The 17679-nt window shown below is 36.8% G+C and overlaps 1 protein-coding gene across 2 annotated transcripts in view; it reads right to left on the bottom strand.

The window, feature by feature from the left end:
• BTRC (beta-transducin repeat containing E3 ubiquitin protein ligase) overlaps positions 1-17679 on the bottom strand; it is a 173254-nt gene that overhangs the window by 12532 nt on the left and 143043 nt on the right. For both annotated transcript variants that reach the window (XM_081104786.1, XM_081104787.1), the window contains 7 exons: positions 11832-12063; positions 8601-8787; positions 4089-4185; positions 3195-3332; positions 2605-2723; positions 696-945; positions 146-264 (listed from right to left, as the gene is read on the bottom strand). In XM_081104786.1, coding sequence (XP_080960912.1) covers positions 146-264; positions 696-945; positions 2605-2723; positions 3195-3332; positions 4089-4185; positions 8601-8787; positions 11832-12063 — 1142 coding nt within the window. The remainder of the gene's footprint in view (positions 1-145; positions 265-695; positions 946-2604; positions 2724-3194; positions 3333-4088; positions 4186-8600; positions 8788-11831; positions 12064-17679) is intronic.

Here is a 17679-nt window from a genome sequence, read left to right as displayed (position 1 = left end):
GCAAACTTTTGACCTGTGAGAAGCTACAGAAAGAAAAAACATTTTATAATAAACATAACATAGTTGAAGATTTGTTTGAACTGTGCACAAACAATGAATGGTAGGATAATAATGATCCCTTCTAGACAAGGCACCCGCTGCTCACCTGATAGTGTTGTCAGATGAACCACTAACGACCAGTCTGTCTCTGTACTGCAAACAGGCAATGCCACGTTTGTGTCCATTTAAGGTCCTCACAAATTCACAAGTACTAGTGTTCCATACCTGAAACAGAATATGGCATTTGGCAGTTGATTTGGTGCTCTCACTAGTAATATTTACGGCAAGTGGAGTCCTGGAGAGGGAAGGACTAAACCAAGTTATCAAGCCAAACCAAATCAATGACAAGTTTGATTCATGGTAATATAGGGCTAATTTGTAGCTCGTTGCTATCACATAGGATTTCTCAAATTGATTTACTCTATGGTGTTAGTCTGGTCTCATAGACAAATTTTCTTGAACCTAAATTTACTCCTGCCCTTCTTACACTCACCATTACTTATAGTAATAAAATACCTAACCAAAATTGTCACATAACTTGTCTCATTTATTACCATTACTTAAATATTTAATTAGTCTACAGTGATGTTTTAATATGAAATAGCTCTTGATCAGATTTTCACATGAAATCCCCTACTCTTAAGTTGGAAACTTACCTTTATAGTCCTATCTCCAGATGCAGAAACAATGTACTTGTCATCAAAGTCTACAACATTGACGGCAGCTCGGTGTCCGACTAGCACCCTCCGGAGGGTGATGTCAGTTGGGGAGGCCATATCCCATACAGCAATGGAACGGTCTTTGGAGCAGGTCACCATCATGCCATTATTGAAACGCAAGTGCAGAACTGCTTCACAATGATGAATCAACGTGTTTAGCATTTCACCTGTATTTACATCCCACACCCTGGAACAAACAACATTAAGAAGGCTATCTGAGATTTTGAAGGTACTGATGCTACAATGTACTACCAATATTTGACCACTGTGATTCCCGCCCCCCCCCCCCCCTTCATACTAGTACTATACCCTACTCTTCTGCATTTTTGAAGTTGAACAGAGGTAAAGAATACTGATGGATCACAGGGAAGTGGTAGATAGAGGGCTGGAATGGGAGAGTGGGAAAAGCAAGAAGATAGGATGCTGCCAATGTGAAATGCTTAAAGACACACTACTTCAAATGTGGGTATGTGTAGGGAGTAGGAATGAGGTAGCAGCCACCATCACCTACTAATTGGGCCCAGATCTCAAGATTATTATAAAACTTCAGAAATTCAATCTGATACCATTAATAAGATACATTTAAAACTGGGGATCTGATTAATAACAGCAGCATTAGTGTCCTATGGATAGCCCTCAGGAACTAGAACTGATATAGGCCAAGAAGCTTCCATAACAGACTGATTTAATGCTATGGATTTGATCTTGATGTCTTTGAATCTTAGATTTCACCACACAGGTCAAGGCCCAAGATTACTTAGACCCTAAGTCTAAGGCTCCACTTCTGAGCTCTGAATGGGGATTGGGATCAAGAAGAGCCATCAACTGTAAACATGGACTTCACAGTAGAGAATAGGACCTTTAGACAGCTTGAGAATTTTATGTGATGAGATATAGTATTTGATTTTAATACTCTTATTTTTGTATATTTACTTTGGTTTTTATAACACAAGTTATTCCTTTTTCCAGATTAACCCCCTTTTTCAGAAAATCATTTTTTCCCTTATCCTATAAATGATGTTAGTCAGCCTCTACGTTTCAGCTTCCTTGAGGCATTCCACATGAACCAATAAATGTTAAATGTCGATAACTAAGAACTGAGTTTGCTATGCCTTTAAGTCAAAAGACAAGAAACAAGAACAGTCTTTTCTATTCACAGAGGATAACTGAGAATGGTAAACATTTAACTTCAGAGAATCTAACAATGCAGTTAACTGCTCCCCCCCCCCCCCATTTTTAAAAAAGTTACTTCTGATGCATTATGTTTGCTAAATCCTTTAGCTTAAGGCAAAATTTCTAACAGAGGTTTCCAGCAGTGCTTCTGGTACCCAGAACTCAAGCTACACTGGACTCCAGCAGCATAATGACTGTGTCATCAAATTACTAATGCCTCTGGAAATTGAAGGCCCCTCCCTGAGTGAAGCTTGCAATTAAAAACTGCAGGGACAGCAGGGGAGGGGCTGGCAGAGAGAGAGCATTTCTCACCTGTACACATTTTAAAGGAGATAACACATGCCTACACTACAGTTATAACCCCCTGAAAGGAAGGTTTCATTTCATTCATGTCATTCCCTTGTGAGGTGGTTTCTGTAATGGATGATTCTAGCAAATTAAAACAGAAAGTGTAGTTTCTCAAATGTATAAAAATGTACACTTACCTTAATCATTCCTAATTCAAGTTTTTAGTTCTAGATTAACACAACGGTGGGGGGAGCTGATGGTTTCTTCTTTTTTAGTTATGAAGTTTTAGAACTGTGCTCATGCAGATATACACAGAATTACTACATATGACAAAGACAGAGTGGATCGGATAACTGAGTTCAAAAAGTCGTTTGAAATTTTCTACCTGACTGTAGAATCCGATGATCCAGTTATAATCACCCTCTCGTCATACTGGAGACATAGGACAGAACCCGTGTGGCCTGTGAGAATTCTCTTGCATTCCAATGTGCTTTTATCCCAGATCTAGGAGGGCAAACAAGATCCTTTTGATCACTGTGATAATGGGGTGCTGCAGAGACTTGCTGGCTCTATTATGTGTTTGATACCGCCAAAGAATCAAAGCTCAGAGTAGTGTGGAATGCATTCTTTTCTCTAGGTATAGCTAAGCACATACATATATGTGGCTTCAGTACTAATGCAGACTTTATCCTTTTCATTAAGGAACAGGGGTAGCCTATAATTATGTGATGGCTAAGAGTAACAGCTCATTCAGTGAACTTCAAGAAGAGAATTTAACAATCCATTTATATGCTCTTCTTGGGGGAAGCAGGTATCTGTCCTTTAAGGAACTGATTTTGGCTTTGGGACTAGAAACAACCTTAAATGCTCACTTACTTCCTGGAAATAATACCTAGAATTTATGCTTTGGATTGTTTTATGAATGTGGTCACCCTAGCTTCTTCAGCTACTTTCCCACACCTGAAGAAATCTCACCTTGATAGTGTTGTCTCGAAGGCCGCTTACTATCTTCTGATCATCATACTGCAGACAGTAAACTCCTTTGCTGGTTTCACTTCGGCAGTGGATCCTCTGTAAACTATGTCTACCACATCTCCAATTAGATTCTATTGTCTGAGAAGAAGGAATGGTAAAGAGGCAGTAATTAGGAAGGGAACACAGCTAAACACTTATCTAACTTTCATGCAACCAATGACAAATGCTCAATGCTTCACTCTATTGGTTATTTAAAACTTAAGGCAACCTAAAAATAAGTTTTCTCTCTCTGTCTTTCCCCCTCTCTTACACTTTCTCAATGGAAAAATATCCTCGGATGAGGATTAACAAACAAACAAACAAACAAAAGCCACTATTTAAAATTATAAAACATTTTTCATTTGTAAAGAAATTAAAGATTATTTTCTAGAACTCTTCATATAATTCATTCAATTAAATAATAAACCTGGTGGAAAGAGACTGCTCACTGAGAGAAGACAATCTATGAACCACATGAAGTTATGTGCTCAGTGGGCTTCCTACATGGTGGTCATTTCTACCAGTGAATCTCCACGGAGGCTCAATTGAGAAGATATCTGAATATCAGGTTAAGAGTGCAGTCTCACTGATATTATATGAAGACATCATAATCTCTCTCTCTTATCTATCTATCCATCTATCTATCTATCTATCTATCTATCAATAAATAACTTTTAAACACAAATCTTTGCCTGGCAATTTACTATATTTTACCTACTCTATTCTCTTACAAAGAAATTGATTTTTAACTCACATCAATAAACCTTAATGGGTTTGCTGTAACAATGCTGTTACTGAAGAATGTTGATGATTCTCTAGTATTTGGCAAATACCTAAATATACATAGATTCTTACCTCAATGTCTTGTATAATTTTAGGATAAAGTGCTCTATAAAAAGAGTTGGGAGGAGCATTCCCATCAGGAGGTTTGTTTTTGAATAAATACTGTCCCCTAAAAAAACACAAATATTTCATAATAAAAATCACAATATTATGCATTCACAAGGAGCTTCATATTTCTTCAAAGTGTTTTGACAATTATCATTCCATATAGTCTCCATAACTAGCCTGGAGAGGAGTGAAGTTAAGTCTGGTTTCAGGAGTCCCACATCAACGAGTAACTTTCTGGGCTCTACGGAACTGGGCCAATATCGATTTGCTTTTGGGTAAAACATGATGATTTCCAGTGTAGAACATCGAGTATCAGGCCTTCTGGAATATTATAATGTCAATACTTAAATGAAATACATATAACCAGAATCCAACTATTGGTCTATTAGACCTCTGGATAGACAGATTTATTGGCCTTATCTTTTGAAAATTTTATTCATGACGATATCTATGTACTACCTTTGAACTGCTAGGCACATGTCCCACAGCTTCACTGAGTAAAGCTGTGCTAGTCAGTGGAGCCTCGCATCATGGGCAGTAGGAACGCCTCTGTCATAGAGAACACTTCTTTTGTCTTCATTTATGGGGTTAAGGTTTGTTGGCAACTCAGGCACCCTGGTGATCAGTGTAGCTATGCTTGAAAGGAGCAATTCAGTTCATTTGCACAGAAAACAAAGGGATCACAGGAGTGTTCAGAGCAGGTATGGAAGACGATGAAAAGAAATGCCTACAAGCACTGTGCTGTCAAGTCTAAAGCATGAAATTGACTTTCACAGGTGTGTTCCTGGCTATGTACATACATACACGCATTTTACTGCCTTTCCTTGATTCCAGTGAGCAACATTTGTTAGCATCTCCTTCCTTATGACAGCACATCTTTGGAATGCTCATATCCCAAGCTAGATCTTTGCTACAAAAAAAAATCAGTAAATGGCAATCACTTCCTGCTGGGTAAAAAATTTAATTCCTTATCCTGAAGTTAAGAACCCACCAAACACGGTGTGGAAGCTAGTAAACCCCACTATGGGTGTACTAACTGCTGTTCTCACTGGCACTGTGCCTTGCGAAGTGGAGATAGGCAGAAATGCCTCTGAGTGTAATCCTGGCACTAGAGAAATCATGTGTTCTCTGGGCCAGTCATCTACTCCTCCCTCTATAGCTCCATTACAATATAATTAATTGTTCAATGTCTCTAGGAGCGCTTCTCTCCTGCCCTCTTCCTATTATACACCTTGAAAATTAGTTGAGAAAATTTCCTATCAGAAAGGTAGCCGCTGACTCTGACTTCTGTGTTAATACGGAAAGGGAAATCTGCAGTGGAGATACTAAAAAATAGTTTTTAAAAAGGGACAAATAGGAACAAGCAATAGGATACACCAACATAAAGAAAAGGGCAAACAAGATACACTGAAATAATTCTGGCTTTAAAAAGTTAAAACTCTTCTCTAAACAATCTTATTCTAGCAACACACTGCAGACAAACAATAGATTCTGAATGAAGAAATTCTAAATCTGGTTAATAATTATACTTTAATAATTTCAACTGCAACATCCTTTAATGAGGTAGGAGTCACTATATTAATTTTATAAAGAAATGAAACATCAGGGAGGTTAAGAAACTTGCCCAAGGTCACATAGCTAGTGAGTAGAGCTGAGGTTTGAATCTAAGTCTGACTTCAGATCCCATACTCTGAAATACTTTATTGTCTCTCAATGTCCACCATTCTTCAGAGATTCCTGTCCTCTTTTTAATCTCTGCAATTATACACAGGCATCCCAGGATTTCTTCATAATGAATGAAACTATTTCTACATCCTAAGGAAAGAGAAATTATATAAACCTGTGATTATTTTCTACTGCACCATAGTTACCATGGCTTGCTAAAGTATCTGAATTTCTTCAAATCAGAGGTGCTACAAAAAAGGGTGGCTAGGTATTTAAAACTGGTTTCTCAGTTTATAAGTCAAAATCTTTTAGATGGAAGCTCTTTGACAACAGGGGACATTGCTATATGAAATGCCTAGTACCTCTGAGAGTGTGAGTACATGCTAAATGCTAAATATTAAACTCAGAATGTTTTCATAAAATGTGACCTGCTAATTAAGAAAATAGACTTTCCCCAAGTTGTCTTTTATCATACTTTTAAGAGTTACCATTACTGAGCAGAGAGAGCACATTCAGTATTATTCAAGAGAGAAGATGGAGTTCACATAGGGTCAGACTATCAAATTCATTTAGATATAAATTACAACAGCAAAGTAGAAGTTAAACCCAAAGCTTTATTAGAAAACTGTATTTACTTATTTATTTTTGGTTGGACGAAATAGGCAAAACTATCAATGACAGCATTTGGGGGACTTGATTGACATAGTAGGCTTGGTAAGATAACTTAAAAGAATAAAATGAATAACTGACCATACACTAAAAAAATTAAAAAAAATTTTTTTTTTAAGTGGGGGAAGAATACTAACACAGGAAGAAAGGCAACATGTAAAAATAGAAGCAGCCACAGAAAGTCAAGGTGAAACTGGAAGTGGAAAAAAACTTGTAATTTCATGGGGCTACATTAAGTTAAGATGATAAATGTGGACAAAGACAAAGGAATATAATAGTCAGAACTCTGAAGGATATTCAAAAGAGCAGGCGTGGGTTCCTATGGTTGAAGAGATAGGGGAAAGAGTGATAATTACAGTTGGATCCTGGATTATTTTTCAGTTATACCTTCACAAACCCCTTTTAAAAAGCCCCAAAGCCATTTCTTCAATGATCTTATATTTTTTCCTGTATAACTAAACATAACAGATCTTGTTGTTTAGTGCCAACTCTAAGCAAAATTGTGAAGACTGTTGATTTTTGGCATTTTTACATGCATCTGCTCAAATCTGCCCATATACTTCTTGTTCTCACTATCTTAAAAAATAAAGACTGTAAACTCCCAATGTCTGATAAAGGTTCACTATCCTTTATAGTCCAAATGGGACCAAAGTGTATTTTAACAGGGAACAAAACCTTTATGGCTATGGGGATGAATCTCTATAACGGAAATTTCAGGTCAGGAGTGATTTGGAGGAGAGTTTCTTTTCATTCCCTCCCCCCCTTGAGGGGCAGAGAAATAGTCCTTGCTGCCCTACAATGTTCCCATGTAAGCAACTGCCTGTTCTATTTCTAAGGTTGGTCTTGGCATGCTTAACAAAATGATGGACTTTGAATACCATACAGCTACATACTATTTTGTTTTTTATACTATAAAGAATTTATTTCCAAAGTATGGAATAAGTTATGAGATAAGGTTTCTATTTTTCTATATAGTGAAATAAATGAGGATAGAAAAAATATTTGTGGAAGGAGAAATAACAGTATGCTTTCATTTATGCAATTTTTACATAGCCAAACAATTGCCTGGCATTTTCTCCCCTTAACTGAATTTGAGAGAAATATTAAAATCTTCCTAATAGCCAGAATGATAGAACTCTCTTGCAGTACTTGGTATAAAATTTACAGGGCATTTTGTTTATTATATACCAATTAATTTCAAAGATAAAAGGGAGCCAACTATATTATAATGAAAATTGCTAAGAAAAGCTGATCCTCCATTTTTAATTGTTTGTATCTCTTTATGATCCAAGGTAAAAAACTGATAAAATTCATTGCTCAGAATAATACCAAGCACACATATGCCTGATGATGCATATCTATCAAAAAATATTTAATGTCACCTTTATTTTATAGAAATATTCACAGCTGACTTTCTTATAGTGATAGTCTAGAGGTATCCTCTGAGAGCAAATTATATATAGAAGAATCTTCCAGAAGTTCTAACAAAATGGTACCATTACATTAACAAAACAACAAAACTGGTAAGTCTCAGACTGCTCACTATAAAATGCCTTAAAGAATTCAAGCTTAAGCAGTAAAATCTTGAAAAAATATGTCTTATGAAAAAAACCATTATTTATACCAAATTCCATTTTTCACTTTTCTGATGGCTATAGCTCTTATTTTAGTTGGGCATAAAAATAATTTTGATTACAAAGGCAATAAAACACCCCAGGCAGGGGCTAAAGGCAAGAAATCTTCTAAAGGAGAAAATAATTATTTGTTCTGGATTGTTTTAGGGGAAAGCTGGATCTGATGGCTTCTACGTGATTCAAAGTCATCTACTTGCCTTATAAATTGCCCCTCAGCCCTTTTTCAGAATACTGTTTCTGCCCAGAGAACAGAATGCTTTAAAAAGGAAGGCTAGTCACGTTTTTTGTTATTTTCTGCAAAGCAGTATTAACACATTATAATGTCATTTATGTGTGATTGGTCAGAAGAAAAACTGCCTAGTACATGAACAACTATTCTACATTTTTTGCTATAAACCAGCAAAATCACTGTATTAAATGAGAATAGTCTCACTGGTTCCCGACAACATTCCAATGAATGAGTGGCCAGGTCCTGAAGCTCTAATAGTAAAAAAGTTAAAAGGCTCACCATCCTCTTCGTTCTGCCAGGCCTCTCCACAGAGAATCTGTCCTGACCATTCTCTCGATGAGCTTTTTCCATAACATGCCATCAGATGTTACTCGGTACCATTCCTTGCACACAAGTTCAGCAGCACATAGTGATTTGGCATCCAGATATGACAGAATGTTCTCAGCAATGTGATCCAAACCTCGAGCTTTTGGTGGGGAAAGGAGGCAAAGAAGAACATAGATGGTAAATGATTTTTTACAAAAGGTCTTTGAAACAAAACAGCATTTATTCTGTTATGAAGGCACATCACTGTCCCTAGTGTGTCCAGTTTCTTTTTCAAACAGAAACTTAGGTCAAATGAGTGTCAATAATTTTTCCATAAGGTTACAGAAATGAACAGTATTTTCTATCTTCCTTTAGATAAGGAAGTTAAAGCTAACATCCAGCAAACCCCCCAAGACATTAAAAATAAAAAGGATTCCAGAAAACAATTCACATCTATCTGTATGGATTTCAGCACTAGGGGATGTTCTATGGATGGCGTCTCAAACTCTGTGATTCAGACCCCCCCAAATCTCTATATTAGGTCCATTTCTCATTCTGTTTCTATTACTGCTGCAGTTCCAAAGCTGTTCAGTAAAAGAAATATCCTTTAAATGTACTGGGGGAGAGGCACTAAGTCAGAATGTGCTGGGCTATAGAATTTTGGGCATGCAGAAAGAAGAGAAGAAGGAAATACAGATTGGTATAGGAACATCCCAAGAGGAAAGACAGAAAGGAATGTTTAAGTTCAAGGATGAGTTTAATTTCAGATGTTTTAAAAAAACTATATTTGAGAATAGTTGCTGCTATAAAACCTAAATGACAGTACCAAAAAATGAAAATAATCCCAAACCAATAGATAACTTGGTTAGAATTTCAGAGACTATTTTGTAGGATGTACAGAGCAAAACACAGTGGAAGTAGATCTTGAGCTGAGTAAACGAGATGGGCTTCCCAATTACACTTTTCTACCACTCAAATCTATACTGAGGCCTCAGAGGAACAGAGCCTATAAAATAGGATGATCTCACTAATAAACCTTTTGGCTGCTGTTCTAATTCACAAGTGAGACAAAAACATTCAAAGTTCTTTCTCTTTACATGTTACATATCAAAGTTTGCTAAAGACTTAAATAGTACCGAAGGATTCCTTCAAACTTGACTCCCTTGGGCACAAACTTAAACAGAACAGAATGCCATATTCCATCTTGTGCCTTTCCCCTGAATCATATGAAGACACACTTGGACGCCATTAGCAACAATCCAAATGTGTTTAAACATTATTGTAATTATAAAGATTGTATGAATATTATCACACTTTTCAGAAGATTTAGAAAAGAAGTGTCAAGTGGATCTTATTTGGCTAGCATCACATTCATATATATATATATATATATATATATATATATATATATATATATATGTATTATTTTTAATCCTCATTTGAGGATATGTTCATTAATTTTAGAGACAGGAATAGGGGAGAAGGAAGGAGAATTAATGGGAAGGAGGGAGGAAGAGGGAGACGGAGGGGGAGGGGAAGACGGAGGGGGAGGGGAGACAGAGGGAAAAGAGGAGAGGGAGGGGGAGGGGGGAGAGGAAGGAAGAGAGGGAGAGGGAGGAGGAGAGGGAGGAGGAGAGGGGGAGGGAGAGGGAGAGGGAGAAACATCAGCTGCCTCCCATACAGGCCCCAGGGACAGGGAATCAAACCCAAAATCTTTTGTGTACATGATGACACTCCAGGCAACTGAGTCACCAGGACAGGGCAATCACATTTCATATTTAAGCATAAGCAGATGGAAGCATCCAGCGCCTCATTCTTATTAAAGGAACATGATTATAAGCCAATTAAAATATAAAAATTAGCTCTTCATGCAAAATACAGTGATGATGCAAATCCTGCATCTTTATACTGAAACTTTCTACACCATCAGAAGTTTCCAAAATCCATTCCTGTGCTTTTAATGGCTGTCATCAAATTGCTCCTGATCTTTCACAATGTCCCTATAATAACTCTTTGGAAGTAATTTCACCTAACACTCCAAACAAACCCATTACATTAATGGATTACAGGCATTTTTTGAAGTAGTTTGGTTTACTAAATGTAGCCAGATGGTATAGGTTTATAAGTTAAAATGGCTGTAAAGCATTAGACTGATGATTTAATATCTTATAAAGTGGTCAGCAGATACACACCAGGAATCACTATTAGGTAAAGGGATACAATGGTCTAATCAACTCCTGTTCAATTCGTAGTGGTATATGCTTGAGATAGTAACATCTCTCAGTGAAGGGGGAGAGCACAGTAATGAGGTACACACAGGTTGTTCGCACAGAAAACTGTTTGCCTGTGGCTAAAACAAAATCCAATGAGTGAAGAGGGGGCAGAAATCTATTCTATTTAACAAAAGATACAGGTAAAAATTCAGCTTTAAAATGATTATTTCTAATTTATAAACATGCATTTCTTTTGTTTTAAAAGGAAATTTAAAATGCAATTTTGGAAAAACAAAAAAATTTTAAAAAGTTATAATTGGTAAAGATTAAGCAAGTGTAATAAGCAGTTTTGGGGAGGGTGTAAGTTGGTATATTTTTCTTAGAGGATAGTTTGGTACATGTGATTAAAGCTTTAAAATGTTCATATGTTTGTGTGTGTATAGATATATATGAGTATGTGTGTATATATATGTATATATATATTATTATTACAATAGATATTTGATTACCGTGCACAGTGAGATTGTAAAGCCTGGAATTTACATATTTAATGTCACAGCAAGGCTGCTGAGATACCTTTTTTCTAAAATACTCAAAAAATGTTTCTTTTTCATTCCTACAGTTTAAATATTCTGTTGATAAACTCTCTTAGAAATCCAAAGGCAAGTATATAAGTTAACATATCTTGAAACTAAGATACATCTCAAACCAGATAATGCTTCAGAAAAGATGTTACTTGAACCAGTGTGTGGGTAAACAGGGTGGGTAGAAGAGCATGAGATAGGGAGAAGATAGGGAAAAGAGCAGTTTCTATCTCCAGAATTTGATTTTTTTTGGTATTTATATTCCAAGAAGGTACGATTAAAGGACTCAGTTTGTAAAAATGAAGCCAAAAAAGACTCAAAAAGATGTATAACTAAGATCCAGTACTATTACCATTGTAGCATATCTTCCAGGCAAATTAATGGCTCACAAACACCCGTAGACATACCTGGCAGAGCAGTTATGAAATCCCTCTGCAGCATAGGTTTAAGGTACGAGTTTATGTGCCCATGTTGGTAATGACACATTTGGGATATAAGATGTTCCACAAATTCCACTTGATCGGACTCTGACCACTGCTCAAAATATTTGACACACAGTTCCTTTTCCTTCTCATAGCTTGCCGAGAGCTTCCGTTGCTTGGGCACAATCATACTGGAAGTGCCATTGGCAAGTTTTGTCTGTAGAAAGGGTGGATTAAAAACACACACACATAACAGTAAGTATTGAAAATGAGGGAAATATATAATTTGTTGGTCTTGCATGCTATGTTATGTCTATATGATAGAGCTCACTGTTACACTTACTAATTGAATATTTGTGAACAGCAATTACAAGGAAAGACACAGTAATACCATAGTAAGTTGGTAAATTGGGAATATTGCTGGATGACTAGGCATCCATTTCCAAACGTTCATAGGAAGACATTATTTGGGGATATATATAGATGAAAACCAAAAGCTGAAAGCATGTTGTTACTATTACTAGCAAGCCAAGAAAGCTAATTTCCTTTTTCTTTTGCCAGGCAAAGGAATTTGGACCTAATTCTGCAGAAAATGGTTCAACAGCAAAGCTTCTTGGATAAGAATAAGTAGAAAATACAAAAAATGGCTTTGCAGTTAGAGCAGAAGCGGCACACAGCTCTGCACCGAGGTGCTCGTAGGATGGAAGACTGATGAAAATAACTAAGAGCAAGTTCTGTCTTCACTTCTGTTGGGGATGTAGGCTGGGTTAGCTCCTTATTTTCATTCTTCCATTGATTTTTCCTATTTTCTTTAAGGCTTATATAAAACCTTTTTGTTCAGTTTTAAAATACATTAATTTATAATTTGCTTCTTCTTGTATATATCAGTTACTAGACATTTATACAATTACTGACAACTTATTTTTTAATAGCCAAATAAGAAATCCTCCATACAAAGAAAGGCCAATGACTAATTTGAGACTATGGTACCTTTGGAGCTAAAGCTCAAATAACATTTATATGCTTCATCTACTCCCCCACCCCCCCAAAAAAAAAAATCCCATCTCCACTGTCATCAAAATTAAATGCCATAAAGTCTTTTTTTTATTAATTGGTTCAGTCAATAAGTATTAATTAAGCATTTACAACATGCCAAACATTGTCCTAGGTGCTAGGAATACAACACTGAACAAAAATAACAGTCTATCATTGGGGGAACTTATGTTCTAGTGTGTACAGCAAGTTAAAAACAACCAAATAAATAGAAAATATAATGTCTACAGTGCTATGAGAAAACTAAAGCAGGATAAGGGGATAGGGAAAATTATATGATGGTCCCAAGAAGCTTGGCTACTGATGTACACACATCTTTCAGCTTTTCAAACAAACATGTAGATACTGCTGTGATTTAATTAAGGTCCCAAATTAGTTGACCTTAAGGTTGGGAGATTTACTCTGGTGGGCCTGATCTAATCAAATGAGCTCTGTAAAAGCAGAGTTGGTGGCAGAAGAGGAAGGAGACCATGGGAAGGAATGCAGGCAGCCTCCAAGAGCTGACAGCCAGTAAAGAAATGGGGATCTCAACCCTACAAAGGCAAGAAACTGAATTCTGCCAACAACAATGAGCGAAGAAGAGAATTTCCCCCCAGAGCCTCTGGATGAGAACTGGCCAACCCTTGATAGATTTTTTTTTTTAATCCTCACCCAAGGATATTTTTTCCATTGATTTCCAGACTCACATATAGTCAGTTGATTTTTGAGAAAGGTACTAAGATAATTCAATCGGGAAAGGATAGTCTTCTCAACAAATGATACTGAAACAACTGGATATCTGTTTAGAAAAATGAACTTGCTCTTTACTTTAGATCACAAACAAAAATTAACTTAAGTGGATTCTGGATTTATATGTAGAACTTCTAGAAAAAATATAAGAGGAAATTTTGTTGCTATGTGGATAGGCATACATTTCATAGATAAGTCAGTATGTGGTAAAATTTTAAACTTCTGGTTTCAAAAAAAACAGTTAAGAAAATAAAAATTCAAATCATAAACTATGAGAAAATATTCGCAATATATGTATTTGATAAAGGACTTGTATCTACAAATATATAAGGAACTCCCAGAACTCAGTAAGAAAACAAATAACCCTTTTTCTTTAAGTAGGCAAAAGACCTGGAGAGACACTTAACAAAAAAAGATCCAGGGATGGCCAATAAGCACATGAACATCATTATGACTAGAAAACGCAAATAAAATCACAAGACACCACTACAAACTTACTAGTAGGGCTAAAAGTAAAGAGACTGGCCATACCAAGTATTGGCAAGAATGAGGAGCAATTGGGTCTCTCATACATTGCTGGCAGTAATGTTTACTGGTACAACTACTTCAGAAAAACCGGTTGACAGTTTCTTATAAAGTGAAACATACTTATTACATGAGCCAGGAATTCCACTCCTGGGCACTTATTCCTCCAAATGAAAACATATTTCCACACAAAACACTTGTACATGAATTTTCATAGCTGCTTATGAATAAGAGTCCCAAATTGAAAGAATCCCACTGTCCATCAAGAGCTGAACTGATAAAGTTACAGATACACAAAATGACAAGGATAAATCTCAAAAACATGCTGAACAAAAGAAGCCAGGCACAAAAGAGTACATACTTTATGATTCTCTTTATATGAAACTCTAAGGATAACAAATCTAATTTATAATAATAAAAACAAATCAGTGGTAGCACGGGGCTGAATGTGGGGGGGGGGGCAGACTGAGTTAAGGGCAGAAGAGTTTTGGGGGCAATGAAAATTCTACAGTTGTTACACAGGTGTATACAGTTGCCAAAATTCATCAAACTGTATACTTTCAATAGGTGTATTTTTTTAATATATATTTTATTGATTTTTTACAGAGAGGAAGGGAGAGAGATAGAGAGTTAGAAACATTGATGGGAGAGACACATCGATCAGCCGCCTCCTGCACATCTCCTACTGGGGATGTGCCCGCAACACAGGTACATGCCCTTGACCGGAATCGAACCTGGGACCTTTCAGTCCGCAGGCCGATGCTCTATCCACTGAGCCAAACCGGTTTCGGCAATAGGTGTATTTTATTATATGTAAGTTACCTTAATAAAATTGATTTTAAAACTTCTAAGGATAGGGTATGTCTAAGGATAAATGCCACTGTAATATTAATTTCATTTGTAATGAAGATATTACATTTGTAGAGATAACAAAGGTAAAGGCCTTTGTTATCAACCCTCTTCCTTCTATCATTCTCCCATACAGATTTTTCTACTAATGTCTGAAGTAAATGCAGCAAAATTTCAATTTGAGAACCTTTAAAAATCCACAAGGGTACAGTGAAAAAGTTCACTTATTAAAAACCCAAAAGGTTGTATATTAGAGTGTATGGGACAGAGGGTAATGGTTATTGGTGGCAACAGAATTGATTTGGCCTTCCCAACAAAAGCCCAATGACTCAACCACTGCTGTTCAAATGTCTAGGAAAGCTGACAAACAACTTCAGTTTAATGGTAACACTAACTTTCTGCCACCCCTGCACATCTCCTTTTCTGCTTTTCTGTTAACAATGAACAGTTATCTCCAAAAGAAAGAAGCAAGAAGCTGTCAGGTGACAAGCACACAAAATGAAAGAAAAGTATTTATATGACTGTCCACAGCTTAGTCCTCAAAGGCTAAGGGCTAGCATTCCCCACCCACGCCTCCTCCTCCCTACCCCTGAAGACAGTACATGCATCACTTTCAAAATTACCATAAATTTCTCTGAAGCTGCCACAAGGGCCAGGATAGAAAAATACACTTTCCAGACACCAACTAGTCTAACCAACACACCACTGTAATATTAAGTGTGCTGACTTTGCTACCTGTATACGTTGGAAGATACAGCATGGACTGGTTAAACTTGATGGTAAAAATGACAGATGTTTCTAATTTGCACGCAAAACCTCCTTTATTTAACCACTAAGAAAGGGCATCGTAAGTAGAGAAGGAAAATGTTCCAGACATAGGACACTATTTGCAATTAGGGGAACAAGGCCTAGGTAAAGAGTAATATTTACGACTAGAGAGATGCAAATGATATTTAAGGATTCTGTTTGGCTTTAAGAAGGGCTTTGAAGAAAGAATGGCATTGAAACCTATAGTAGAGGGAAGAAGATATAATGATTAATAGGATGAATCAATATAAGATAAAATGGGCAAGGGTTGTGCTGGGGGTAAGGCTATATGTTTCTCTCATGAAACTTTAGAGTTATCAAGCAACCAACAGACATTTATTGAGTGGCTACTCTGTGCTGGGCATTTTTCTAGGTGCTAGGGAAACTGTAGAGAAGAGGCACACAAAGTTTCTTTACCTTCTCTGGGGAAGGATAGAGGCAGAATATATAATAAATATATTAATTCCAGAAACCAGTAAGTATTGTGAAGAAAACAAAAGATGGTAACATAAAATAGGGAGTGAGTAGTACAGCATACTTTAACTGAGGTGGTCATGAAATGATGCTGAAGGAGATAACTGAATGATGCTGAAATCTAAATGTAAGTCAGTCTTCTGAAGATCTGGGGAAAGGCCTTCCAAACAGAAGAAAGAGCAAATCTAAGCTGTGTTCAAGTGAAAGACAGAAAGAAGGCTAGCACAGCTGGGACAGTGAATGAGGGGGGCACTGGTGGGAAATGAGGTCATGAGGTGGCCTGGGGCCAGATCATATAAGGCCTTCTGGGCCTCAGTAAGGAATATGGATTTCATCCTAAGTGTAAAGGAGAGCCCCTGAGGTTTTGAAGTAGTCAAATATAACATCATCTGATTTATGCTTTAGAAATATTTACTCTAGCTGCCACACAGAACATGGTGATGAGGGCTGGAAGGTAGGAAGAGGATAACAAGAACAAGCTGTGAGAGCAGAGGCAGGAAGACCAATCAGAAGTCTGATAAAATACTCCTGCACGTGGTGATAGTGGCTAAAATTAGAAAATTAGAAGAAAGGTATTTTACCCTCACATGAGAGGAAGGAAGAGAAAGAGGCTGTTGAGAATATAAGTCCAGGTTATAATACACATTTATTTCAGTATAATGATTTACTGATCCTTCAAATATTTAATCTGATACATTAACTTGAATGGGGATTGAACCAGGGTTCTTGCTCCTGCAGCCAGGAGAAACAAGAGTCTTGAGGCAGAAGAGAGGATTTAAAAAGAAAAAGTGTTTATTGATTCTAGAGAGAGAGGAAGGGAGAGAAACACTGATGAAAGAAACACAGATTGGTTCAGCTGCCTCTGGCATGCCCCCCACGGGGGACCAAGCCCATCTGGTAAACTCTTGGTGCACAAGATGATGCCCAACCAACTAAGCCATACTGGCCAGGGCAGAAGGGAGGATTTTTAAAGGTCTACACTATACTCTCTATTGGCTATTGCCAGGCTTTATTTAGTTAAATAAGAATTTTAAAAAATACTGATTTTAAAGTTCTTTTTTCTATTGTTTTTCCTTGATTTATCTTTTAAAAAAAGTTACATCTCTTTAAAAAAAAGTTAACATTGTCTTGGTTGAATTAAAAGGAAATGGTATAGTCAACATTTTGATTAGAATTGAAAGATATAAGTAGGCACACTAGTGACAGAATGGCGATAGCAGGGAGGTCCAGAACAGTTCTACAACTCCTACAGAGTCAGGGTAGAAAAGAAAAAGGGACACAGAAGGGAGAGCCCATTAGCATTTTGGCATCTTTTAACAAGGAGATTTTAAGAGAAAAAGAATTTGGCCATAAATTGAACATGCCGAGTAAAAAGTAATGAATACTCAAAAGTGGG

The sequence above is a fragment of the Myotis nattereri genome, assembly GCF_964212035.1.
Source record: "Myotis nattereri genome assembly, chromosome: 13".
Classification (NCBI taxonomy): Eukaryota; Metazoa; Chordata; class Mammalia; order Chiroptera; family Vespertilionidae; genus Myotis; species Myotis nattereri.
Note: the sequence above shows the minus strand (reverse complement) of the source record. Positions and strands in the feature narration are given on the sequence as shown.